Source organism: Girardinichthys multiradiatus, chromosome 6, assembly GCF_021462225.1.
Source record: "Girardinichthys multiradiatus isolate DD_20200921_A chromosome 6, DD_fGirMul_XY1, whole genome shotgun sequence".
Taxonomy (NCBI): Eukaryota; Metazoa; Chordata; class Actinopteri; order Cyprinodontiformes; family Goodeidae; genus Girardinichthys; species Girardinichthys multiradiatus.
Window position 1 is genome coordinate 3,775,587 of NC_061799.1, and position 12,954 is coordinate 3,788,540.

Consider the following 12,954-nt stretch of genomic DNA (forward strand, 5'->3'; position numbering starts at 1 on the left):
TAGAAGGACATTTTAGTTTGTGAACTCTTTTATAAGAGTTCAAAAGGGGGAATTGTAGAATATAAAATATCTATGTATGTAATATGACTTATCTATGTGTGTAACTGCAATGTGTGAAGCATAGAAAGGGCCTAGGGAGTGAGGAGCATAGAGAGTGCAAGGTCATAAATTAGAAGAGGACAAGGAAGGCCAGAGACAGGGGAGGATGAGTTGCATGTTACAATCAGAAGTATTCCTTATTTGGATTGTTATGTTATGTTATACATGTGTGCCATGATATATGTATATGTTGAACACACCCTTGAGATTGAATAAAACTAGCTGGAAGCAGGAGTTGATCAGAGTTGGGCTCGCAGATACTTGGCTGGAGTCTCCATCTCTCACTCTGCAGAGGCGAACATAAAGTAGATTGTACTTGTGTTTATTTCACTCTTTGAAACCTGTACCCAAATCAACGGACCCGGGGAAGCAGAGACGGCTTCAACAAGAACATCTGTGTTAGAGGAGGAAGCTGTCAAAACCAGGAGCAGATGGGTCTGCTCATAGATAACGTTGTTACCCCTGACCCGAGGACGGATCAGGGCCGTAAAGCCCAAACTCTTTAAAGTTGAGATAACACCCACATACTCTTTAAATACTGTGTGTAAATGTTGACACCACACTGAACCCAAAGACAGAAGAAGAGGCGGAATGATTGAGTTTCTCTCACTGGGAGTGGTGGAGCTTCCCTCCCACCCCAGAAGACACCGTTTGGCGGACATTTTATATTTTATGCTACATTTTGATGTTTCTGTATCTTTTCAGGTTATGATTTAACTTTGTGTGGATGAGGACTCAGCGTGTCAATTCATGGACGCATAATATGATGTATGCATGTTTTTTAATGATTTTCTCTTCTCAGTAATATTTTTACTTATTTCTACTTATTTTTAGAAGGACATTTTAGATTGTGAACTCTATTATGAGAGTTCAAAAGAGGGATTGTAGAATATAAACTATTTATGTGTGTAATATAAACCATCTATGTATGTAACTGGCATGTGTACATAGAGCAGAGGGGTTCAAGCTTAGGGAGTGAAGCATACAGGTCCTTCTCAAAATATTAGCATATTGTGATAAAGTTCATTATTTTCCATAATGTCATGATGAAAATTTAACATTCATATATTTTAGATTCATTGCACACTAACTGAAATATTTCAGGTCTTTTATTGTCTTAATACGGATGATTGTGGCATACAGCTCATGAAAACCCAAAATTCCTATCTCACAAAATTTGCATATTTCATCCGACCAATAAAAGAAAAGTGTTTTTAATACAAAAAACGTCAACCTTCAAATAATCATGTACAGTTATGCACTCAATACTTGGTCGAGAATCCTTTTGCATAAATGACTGCTTCAATGCGGCGTGGCATGGAGGCAATCAGCCTGTGGCACTGCTGAGGTCTTATGGAGGCCCAGGATGCTTCGATAGCGGCCTTTAGCTCATCCAGAGTGTTGGGTCTTGAGTCTCTCAACGTTCTCTTCACAATATCCCACAGATTCTCTATGGGGTTCAGGTCAGGAGAGTTGGCAGGCCAATTGAGCACAGTGATACCATGGTCAGTAAACCATTTACTAGTGGTTTTGGCACTGTGAGCAGGTGCCAGGTCATGCTGAAAAATGAAATCTTCATCTCCATAAAGCTTTTCAGCAGATGGAAGCATGAAGTGCTCCAAAATCTCCTGATAGCTAGCTGCATTGACCCTGCCCTTGATAAAACACAGTGGACCAACACCAGCAGCTTACACGGCACCCCAGACCATCACTGACTGTGGGTACTTGACACTGGACTTCTGGCATTTTGGCATTTCCTTCTCCCCAGTCTTCCTCCAGACTCTGGCACCTTGATTTCCGAATGACATGCAGAATTTGCTTTCATCCAAAAAAAGTACTTTGGACCACTGAGCAACAGTCCAGTGCTGCTTCTCTGTAGCCCAGGTCAGGCGCTTCTGCCGCTGTTTCTGATTCAAAAGTGGCTTGACCTGGGGAATGCGGCACCTGTAGCCCATTTCCTGCACACGCCTGTGCACGGTGGCTCTGGATGTTTCTACTCCAGACTCAGTCCACTGCTTCCGCAGGTCCCCCAAGGTCTGGAATCGGCCCTTCTCCACAATCTTCCTCAGGGTCCGGTCACCTCTTCTCGTTGTGCAGCGTTTTCTGCCACACTTTTTCCTTCCCACAGACTTCCCACTGACGTGCCTTGATACAGCACTCTGGGAACAGCCTATTCGTTCAGAAATTTCTTTCTGTGTCTTACCCTCTTGCTTGAGGGTGTCAATAGTGGCCTTCTGGACAGCAGTCAGGTCGGCAGTCTTACCCATGATTGGGGTTTTGAGTGATGAACCAGGCTGGGAGTTTTAAAGGCCTCAGGAATCTTTTGCAGGTGTTTAGAGTTAACTTGTTGATTCAGATGATTAGGTTCATAGCTCGTTTAGAGACCCTTTTAATGATATGCTAATTTTGTGAGATAGGAATTTTGGGTTTTCATGAGCTGTATGCCAAAATCATCCGTATTAAGACAATAAAAGACCTGAAATATTCCAGTTAGTGTGCAATGAATCTAAAATATATGAATGTTAAATTTTCATCATGACATTATGGAAAATAATGAACTTTATCACAATATGCTAATATTTTGAGAAGGACCTGTAGAGTCCAAAGTCATAAATTAGTGAAGGACAAGGAATCACCGATGGGGGAGAAGAAGACAGGGGAGAACAGGGCACAGAGAGGGCAAGGTCATAAATTGGGGAAGGAGACAAGGCGGGAGCCAGACAGGACATGAGGTTATATTGTTGCTGGGGAGATATTCACAGATAGAATGATTGTGTATGTGTACAGCATAGCAGCGAGGGGTATATAAAGGTATTGTGGCCCCTCCAAAACGGACAACACACAGACGTTTCCAGGTACCAGTGTAAGTGTGATGTCCCCTCTCTGAATTCAGATTGGTTTTAATAAACTTGTGGAAACGTACAACTGATCTCTGACTGAGGATTGTCCTTTGGGTGCCAAATAAAAAGAGTCGGGGAGAGGTGAGGAGTAATGTAAGAGTTAACTGACGGCCAGTAAAGTTTTCCTACCTCAACACTACGTCTACGTCGGATTACACTCTACACTCGGATTACACTACTACGTGTTGGACCATCATCTGCTACTACACTTCCCAGCATGCATTGCAGTTAACAGGAAGTGGATGTTGCAGCTCTGATGTCACACTGAACTATAAAGGAACACGTGAGATGCTCTACCATTGCTTTTTCTCTTGCTGGAACCGAGACACAGTTACCACGCAACGGAGGCGCACATCATTCTGGAAAAGAAACTCACACGTGGACCTGACACACAAACCCGCAGAGGTTTTCCAAGAAGACGAAATTTTCCTCTTTGTTTTTGGTCTAGTCGACTGCTGACGGTCCGTCATATTTTTCCCCTTTTGGTAAAGGAGGAGAAGCCGACCGTCCTTGAGTTTGTTACGGACGCAGAACAACTCTCCCCCCCACCCCCTCCCCTGCTAGAGAAGATGAAAACAAGTAATTCCGTTCTTGTTTTATTTATTTTAGTACGTTCTTTTGAACACCTGAGTGCAGACTCAGGTGAACTTACAAGTTGGACTGTTAGAGGTTCTCAGAAGCCCTGTAGCTGCAGCTAGAACCTCATGGTGGAACACTCACTGTTTCATTGTCTTCACTCTTAAGTGTTTTTCCACTGGCTGCCAACTAAAGGTTTTCCGACCCTTAGTGTTCACTGAGCTCCCACTTTATGGGTTATATGACCGTAGGCTGGTGGAGGCCGCTCCATAAGGGGCTGCCTACGTGAACGTATTGCTGTCTCCTGGTTACATGTCCCACATTCCAAGTAAACCCAAAGCTTTGTTCCATTACTATTTTTGCCCATAAACTGCTGATTTGATTTTCATAGACACTAAATGTTTTATCTTTGTTTGGTTAGTTGTTTTACCCCTTTTTGTATAGAATTTTGCATGCTTGATTAGGTGAAGAATTACTGAATCAGAATAGCAAAGTCTATCAGGGCTTTTGATTTAATGAATGTTCACATAGATAAAGAGAAGGCATTTGTGTTTATTTTAAGCAAGAGTGAATTATCTGTCAAAATAACGTCACCTTTGGTGAAGCAGTTGATTAAACAGTGACATTTAGCGTGGTTTTGGTTAATAATTCTCAATTATTAATGGTAATTTACTAATTGTAATTATTAAGGGCTTTGAGCCCATAATCACAACACCAGAGGACATCTCTAATTAATATTTGTAAGTAATGATTTTTGGTAAAGAAATAATTTTTCTGAATTATGATTTTTCATATTAATTAATCAATAATCATAATCATTACATACAGATTACTACATCTAAAGACAGCCTCTGCATCCACATCAGATCAATCTCTGATTGATCTCGGGGGTGGGGGACCTTTGACATCGTTTTGTGGGGCGTTGTTGCTGATAAGGGGGGGGGGTATGGGTTTGGGGCATCTGGGGGGTCTGGCGCCGGAGGCTGTGGCCCCTGGCAGAGTGGGGCATTGGTGGCTCTCAGGGGTGACATCTGCTGGCTGCATGCGATGCTGGGGTGCCTGTGCTGGCAGACATAGGTTACTGGCTGTGCTCCTCTTGGGTAGGTCTGGGGTAGGCTCTGGGGCTCAGGGTTCCTGGGGCGTGTTGCCCCCAGGCTGGGGTCCTGGCTTGGACTGAGAGTGGCTTGGGTCCTGGCGGGTATGTTGCTGGGGTTTTGGGCCAGTGCATGTGAAGCTCATCTGTGGGGTTGTGCCCCTGTGGGGAGGGGATTTATGGCATTTGGGTTCGGGGGCATGTGTTCGATATCTGTGGTTGGGACCCCAGCCATGAGTTACAAAATTAAAAGCCAGTAAGAACTTTTCTGGAACTATCAAAATAAATCGCATTAACCTACTTCCAGCACCGCCAGGAACAGGAACCAGAATCAGAATCAGAATCAGCTTTATTGCCAAGTTCGTGCATACAAACAAGGAATTTGACTCCTGTACACTTTGCTCTTTTGTTCTGTTTTTGCATTACAGAATATACAAATTTACAATGTACAATGCAATATTCTGCATTACAGAATATACAATTTTACAATTTACAATGTACAATATACACATATCTAATAGAAAAGGTGCATTTGCAACATCTGTATGCTGTTGTTCTGTACTCTATTGAATGTTCATCAGAGAAACAGCCTGGGGGAAGAAACTGTCTTTGTGGCGGCTGGTTTTAGTAAACAGTGCTCTGTAGCGACGGCCTGAAGGTAAAACTCTAAACAGTTTATGTGCAGGGTGTGTGGGGTCTGCAGAGATTTTGGCAGCTCTTTTCTTGACCCTAGACTTGTATAAGTCCTGGATGGAGGGAAGGTCAGCTCTGATTATTCTCTCTGCAGTCCTGATTATTCGTTGCAGTCTGGACCTGTCCTGTTTTGTGGATGAGCCAAACCACACTGAGATGGATGAAGACAGGACAGACTGAATGATGGCAGTGTAGAAGATGACCAACAGCTCCTGTGGAAGGTTGAAGTTCTTGAGTTGCCTCAGGAAGTACAGTCTCAGCTGGGCCTTCTTTCGAACAGTGTCTATGTGCGAAGACCATCTCAGGTCCTCAGAGATGGTGGTTCCTAAGAACCTGAAGTGGTCCACGGCCAATACAGTGTTGTTGAGGATGGTGAGTGGGGTGTATGGGGGTGGTGTTCTCCGAAAGTCCACCACCATTTCCACAGTCTTGAGTGGGTTCAGTTCAAGGTAGTTCTGACCGCACCAGTGTACCAGCCGATCCACCTGCTGTCTGTATGCAGACTCATCACCGTCCTGGATCAGTCCAATGACAGTGGTGTCGTCTGCAAACTTAAGGAGTTTCACGGACGAGTCCGATGAGGTGCAGTCATTTGTGTACAGAGAGAAGAGGAGTGGGGATAGAACACACCCATGGGGGGCACCAGTACTTATTGATCTGGATCGGGAGAAGATGCACCCCAGTCTCACCTGCTGCTGTCGGTCTGTCAGGAAGCTATTGATCCACTGACAGGTGGAGGCTGGGACGTTGAGCTGGGTGAGCTTCTGGTGGATGTCTGGTATGATGGTGTTGAAGGCCGAGCTGAAGTCTACAAACAGGATCCTGGCGTATGTCCCTGGGTGGTCGAGGTGTTGCAGGATGAAGTGTAGACCTAAGTTAACAGCATCATCTGCCGACCTGTTTGCTCGGTAAGCAAATTGCAGGGGGTCCAGCAGGGGGCCTGTGATGTCTTTCAGGTGCTTCAGCACCAGCCGCTCAAAGGATTTCATGACCACAGACGTCAGGGCTACAGGCCTGTAGTCATTAATCCTACGATGGTGGGTTTCTTGGGAACCGGGATGATGGTGGATCGTTTGAGGCAGGAGGGGACCTCACATTTCTCCAGTGACTTGTTGAAGATCCTTGTGAAGATCGGAGCAAGTTGATGTGCGCAGGCTTTCAGACATGATGGGGAGACGTTATCAGGTCCTCCAGCTTTCTTTTGGGGGGGGGGGTAACAGCGGACTTCCTGTGACATCACTGTTTGAATAAAAACCCAGCATTCCAACAAACAGACCTCTTCCACGCAGGTCAACAGCGGAACTGGAAGGACAGACACACACCGCGCACTAATGTCTCTTTGCTGGCAAACAGACATAACTCTTTAAACTGGATCCAAGAGTGGCATACGATCACGTGATCATGTGCACTAAGTTAAGTAGTAAGTAAGTTAAGGAATGAATTGCTGTTTGTGTATCCGGTATTCATTCATGAACGGGGGTAATTAAGGTGCAAGCTTGACTTTTCTTTCTGAGGTCTACAGAAGCAAAATGTATTTCAGAGAGTTCCCAGCAGAGACCCTATCTTTACGCCAAGTGGAGCGGTTTTCCCGGTCTGGAGGAAAGACAAAGGTACCGCCACACGGCAGGCCACTCTGCATGCAGCTCACCCCGGGCCGGCAGAACTAGCCTTCCACCCCAAAGCTACGGAGGTTAGCTTCAAGTTAACCCTTTGTTCACTGTGGATGCTTTCCTCAACTTCATTGCCCCGGACAACTTCTCCTCAGCACGGTTCACGTAAGAGATAGTGTTTGGGCAGAGAAGATTAGTTTAAGCTAAGTAATGTTCATTTAATGACGTTTGTTTTTGTTTGTGTTGAGAAACTCAGCTACAGTAAGTGCTAGCAGACTAGCACTCAGCTAAGGATGTGTTCTGTGTTGTGTTTTTAAAGTTAAGACAAACTTTATTTAAAGGGTGGTTTTTAAACAGAAGATCAACCACAACGCGCCGTCCATGCTTATGCATCCAACCCTTTTATTAGTGGTATTTTAAAAGTATGTGTTTGATTCTGGTAATCTGCTATAGGTTTCTTTTGTAAGCTCCAACCGCTAACAGCTAAGAACACGTGCTTGCCCACTTTTTAGGTTGCCCACTCATTGAATCATTTACCCAGAAAGGATGTTAGTTTCCAATCTAGGAAGTAATATTTCCTTAAATATTATTTTACTAAACGTGATAACTAATTAAATACCATTTAGACCCATATATCCAGAAAGGTTTGGTTCTTATTCAAAATAGTATTTCCTTCAATATTTTAATATTTACTTAATATTTCTTTAAAATTATTTTAATAAATAAAGTCAGCTAATTAAACACCATTAAGACCCATTTATCCAAAGGGTTTGGTTCTTATTCAAAATAATATTTCCTTAAATATTATTTTAATAAATAAAGGCAGCTAATTAAACACTGCTGAGAATTGGTCATCCAGAAGGTTGATTTTATTCAGCAAATCATTCTTTAAAATGTTTTATCAAAATAATGTTTTATCTGATCTTGTATTGTGAATGGTTGTTTAAAGGTATACCAATTATTGCCCAAGACTAACTTAATTTCATTTCCAGATTCTTCAAGAAAATCCTTGGTTCTCAAACATGGTAATATTGCATCACTCTTTTGGTCATGGTTTTCAACCATCTTTGATTAACTTGTTTATATTGTACATAGCCCATTAGTCTTCCTTATTCTTTAATTGTGCTTGGTAGTTTAGTGGGTAGTTGGGTAGTTTTAGCATAGTAAAGAGTTTGTTGATTGAAATATGTTTGACTTTGAGTTGACTTATTTTTGAATTCATTCTATGTGTTGTTCAATAATGCCAGAGCTTGGCTCATCCCTTTCAATTTTGTCCTAATACCACCGCCTTATTAGGCTGGTATTCGCAGGACAACCCTTAACAGACCGAAATATTATTTGATAAAATATTAAAGTATTCATTTTAAATATTAAACAGTATATTCATAATCACAACACTGTTCCTGGTTCCATGTTGTGGTTCATGGCGGGTGGGGGGCTCATGGGGTTGAGATCGGAAATCATTGGGGGTTGTGGGACTGTTTCGTCCTAGCACGACTCTGGTTGGCGAGCTCAATTGGACCAGGGAGACCCCTCTTTTGTTTGTGGCCCCCTCTCCAGATAGGGACAGGGGTCGTTGTAAATGGGTGAAAAGGAAGGATTTCTGCTCATCCACTAAAAACAAAATACTTTTTGCCCAGGGATTGTGAAACAATTAAAAACTTCAACGGAAGGAACAATCCAAAGCTGTGAGACCAGGGCAGCACACAGTTCATGCCACAGCTACAATTGATAAGTCGAGCAGTGATTTAGCAGCCAGACATGTAATATGACTTTGGGTGTTGTTTGTGAGCATAATGTATGCGTATGTTTTATTTAGGTTTTTCTGTGTACTTTGTTAGTATAAAATGTCTGCTGATCTCCACAGATCACTTTGCTAAATTAAATCAATAGCCACTTTCCAAACCATTCTCATCCCTGTTTCCCATGATAACTTGCAGCATAAGTAGCTAATTTTTTTCTGGTGTCTGAACCAAATAATAAGTGTTTGACAACCACTGCAATCTAATTATATATCAGTATTTTAGCTTTCCTTCCAATTACGACTTGAGGTGACGTCTTAAGGCCAAATGATATGTTGGTGCCACGGACTGAAAGGCTAGGTCCCCCTTGATCTTAGGTCTGCTGATGAAACAACTAGAACACTCTGAGCCGCTGAACGAAGACCACGAGCAGCAGCATGTTTTGTGAGGAGATTAGATAAGTAATCTGGGGCCTGGCTGTTTAGTGCTCTGTATGTTGGTGTGAGAATGATGAGCACATGACCTTGTACATCAGAATAACTACGCTGGAAAGAACCAGAGCTGAAACAACAATGTCTACCCAAATGCTGTCAAAATTTTACTGTCTTGAAGTACAGATTTTGATACAAGTGGTCATTCACCAGTTTGACAAAATACAAGCAGATTATTCTCACTGCAGCGTGCTTTTAACTCACTGGGTGGTGTGTGGGTCCGTTAAGTCTCCAAGTAATTGATTTCCTGACCCCCACCACTGATTGGATAGATCATTGTGTACATCATCATTTTCTGATCTGTCCTTGCAGCTGGAGGTTTTGCTATCACTATCCTCATCCTGGAGGGCCACTGTGTTAAGCACTGATGTCTGAGTTTGATGCTCCATATGTAGCATCATCCCTTCTTGACAACTTTAATCTGCGTTCTTGGTTGCCTCGTGCTCGCTTTTTTTCCTTCACACTGTCTTACATAATTCTCAGTTTGAGACATGGAACTGAATAGAACTATCATGAGCTACAAGCCTGAATATAACTAAAAATAAATAGTTCAACCAGTCCAGCTGCAGAAAAAGTGAGTATGTTTATATTTTGCCACACCAAAATAAAAATAAATCCCTGCTGTTTAAACCCCGAGTTTATTTTGCGTTGGTGAGTGTGGTGTAATTATTTTTTCATGCTTTGATACTGTCTCTGTTGTATCTTTAACTCTTACACAATGGGGGAGTGGGTCACAATACTTACCCAGTTCTCTGCATTTATTAAGCTGTAAAATTATAGTTATTTCCTCTAATTTTGATTTCATGACTTAAGGCTTCCTTCGAAGGGTGGAGCGTAGAAGCATTTCTGTTGGTCTGCGTGGACGTCAGCAACAGCTTTTCTATTAGTCAGTTTAGATTAAGGGTTAATTATACATTACATAATGTGACAAAGGCTATGTGAACATTTTAAATATATTTGTAATTCAGAATTAGGTATAGAGAGTTACTATGGGGGAATTATTTGCCTCAATGTTGGCCCAAACCACTGTGAATGCACAATGAATGGAAAAAAAATGTTGTGCTGCTATATACAGGGGTTGGACAATGAAACTGAAACACCTGGTTTTAGACCACAATAATTTATTAGTATGGTGTAGGGCCTCCTTTTGCGGCCAATACAGCGTCAATTCGTCTTGGGAATGACATATACAAGTCCTGCACAGTGGTCAGAGGGATTTTAAGCCATTCGTCTTGCAGGATAGTGGCCAGGTCACTACGTGATACTGGTGGAGGAAAACGTTTCCTGACTCGCTCCTCCAAAACACCCCAAAGTGGCTCAATAATATTTAGATCTGGTGACTGTGCAGGCCATGGGAGATCTTCAACTTCACTTTCATGTTCATCAAACTAATCTTTCACCAGTCTTGCTGTGTGTATTGGTGCATTGTCATCCTGATACACGGCACCGCCTTCAGGATACAATGTTTGAACCATTGGATGCACATGGTCCTCAAGAATGGTTCGGTAGTCTTTGGCAGTGACACGCCCATCTAGCACAAGCATTGGGCCAAGGGAATGCCATGATATGGTAGCCCAAACCATCACTGATCCACCCCCATGCTTCACTCTGGGCATGCAACAGTCTGGGTGGTACGCTTCTTTGGGGCTTCTCCACACCGTAACTCTCCCGGATGAGGGGAAAACAGTAAAGGTGGACTCATCAGAGAACAATACATGTTTCACATTGTCCACACCCCAAGATTTGCGCTCCTTGCACCATTGAAACCGGCGTTTGGCATTGGCATGAGTGACCAAAGGTTTGGCTATAGCAGCCCGGCCGTGTATATTGACCCTGTAGAGCTCCCAACGGACAGTTCTGGTGGAAACAGGAGAGTTGAGGTGCACATTTAATTCTGCCGTGATTTGGGCAGCCGTGGCTTTATGTTTTTTGGATACAATCCGGGTTAGCACCCGAACATCCCTTTCAGACAGCTTCCTCTTGCATCCACAGTTAATCCTGTTGGATGTGGTTCCTCCTTCTTGGTGGTATGCTGACACCACCCTGGATACCGTGGCTCTTGATACATCACAAAGACTTGCTGTCTTGGTCACAGATGCGCCAGTAAGACGTGCACCAACAATTTGTCCTCTTTTGAACTGGTATGTCACCCATAATGTTGTGTGCATTTCAATATTTTGAGCAAAACTGTGCTCTTACCCTGCTAATTGAATCTTCACACTCTGCTCTTACTGGTGCAATGTGCAATCAATGAAGACTGGCTACCAGGCTGGTCCAATTTAGCCATGAAACCTCCCACACTAAAATGACAGGTGTTTCAGTTTCATTGTCCAACAACCCCTGTAGGTTGCACATTTCCTGACCAGGTCAACCCACCTCCAGCTGGTGTACAGCAATGTGCTGTGTTACCTTGAAAAAGGCATAGTGAAGCTCCCAGTGAACATTGTCTGGTCTGATGCTGATCCTCCAGAGAGTTCATCTACCAAGAACCTGCTGACTTGCTCTGCTCCAAGATCTGCCTGACACAGGGGCTGAGGGGTCACATCATTGTTTTCCTCATCAAACACCTGAACACAAGAGAACAGTCAGCCATATCTATTGTATTAAACCCCTCTGTTTATTTCAAAGTAGTAAATATCAAATATAGCTGCACATTGGATTATTGGCAGTTCTTTATTTGATAAACCTCTGAAAAAAGAAACTGTTTGCTACAAAAATGTCTTTAGATCTAATATATCCAATATAAGATATACCTCCTAAGATAAATATAAATAAATAAGTAAACGTTAAAAAAAAGTAAAGTAAAAATAAATATGTACATTTACATATTTATTTTCACTTTTCTTTTTTACTTTTACTTATTTGTTTATATTTATCTTAAGAGGGATATGTGTCTGACGACAGCACAAGTTACCCGAACAGCTTGTCTCGAGGTAGGGCCCGCCGCCCTGTCCACAGTTTTGACGCCGCCAAAAGTAAAACTCCGTCTGCTGGACGAGCCGAGCAGACTGCTGCTGCGTTTGCAGCTGCAACATCCCAAAACAGCAAGTAAGCACAGCTGCCGTGGCTTTTCTTTAACAACACATGGACAAACTCCATGTTAACAAACTGAGCTGCATACTTACGGCCTCAGCACCACTGTACATCTCCTCTTTTTCCCCTCTTTTGCCACAGAAATAGACATGATGGAACGGCTCCTGTTGTGGCGTGTTGTCCGGGGCAACCCGAAGAGAAACCACTGCCCCCTGTCGAAAGAGAGTTACACGTTTCATGAACTAGAAAAGAAAAAAATGGTGACGTGTTCAACATTGGTGTACAATAGAGTGGGGAGAAGTATGAACTTCTAGTGACCCACTCCTTTACCAGACATACTTTGACACTGATCTGTTCCCAGTTACATGAAGAAAACTTCTTTGTAATATGCTATAAGTTATTTCTTTTCAATATTATATACATATTTACAAATAATTTAGTATACATTATATTTACATATAGGCAAAAATGCTGCTACCAATAAAAGCAACAACAGCAATAATGATATCCATTCATAATCCGTGATTTAAACTGTTTAATGTTTGGATATTGTTTGAGCTCCACATTCAGACTGTTCCAAAGCTTTACCCCAGACACAGAAATGCAGAAAGTGTTCCTTGTTGTTCTGATGACAGGTGTTTGATATTGATTTAAACCTCTTAACTCATAAGCTTCCTCCCTTTTCTTAAAGTTTTTTAATGTTTCTGGTAGCTGTTT

The 12,954-nt window shown here is 42.5% G+C and overlaps 1 protein-coding gene across 5 annotated transcripts in view; it reads right to left on the bottom strand.

Moving 5' to 3' along the window:
- The window catches only part of dnai4 (dynein axonemal intermediate chain 4), a 67,233-nt gene extending 54,704 nt beyond the window's left edge, over positions 1–12,529 (bottom strand). For 3 of the 5 annotated variants that reach the window (XM_047367296.1, XM_047367297.1, XM_047367294.1), the window contains exons 1-3: positions 12,330–12,470; positions 12,119–12,230; positions 11,614–11,771 (exon numbers count right to left, since the gene is read on the bottom strand). In XM_047367296.1, the coding sequence (XP_047223252.1) occupies positions 11,614–11,771; positions 12,119–12,230; positions 12,330–12,388 (329 nt within the window). In that variant the 5' untranslated portion in view covers positions 12,389–12,470. Of the gene's footprint in view, positions 1–11,580; positions 11,772–12,118; positions 12,231–12,329 lie in introns of those variants that run through there. The other 2 variants (XM_047367295.1, XM_047367298.1) reach the window with 2 other exon arrangements.
- Positions 12,530–12,954: the final 425 nt, after the last annotated feature.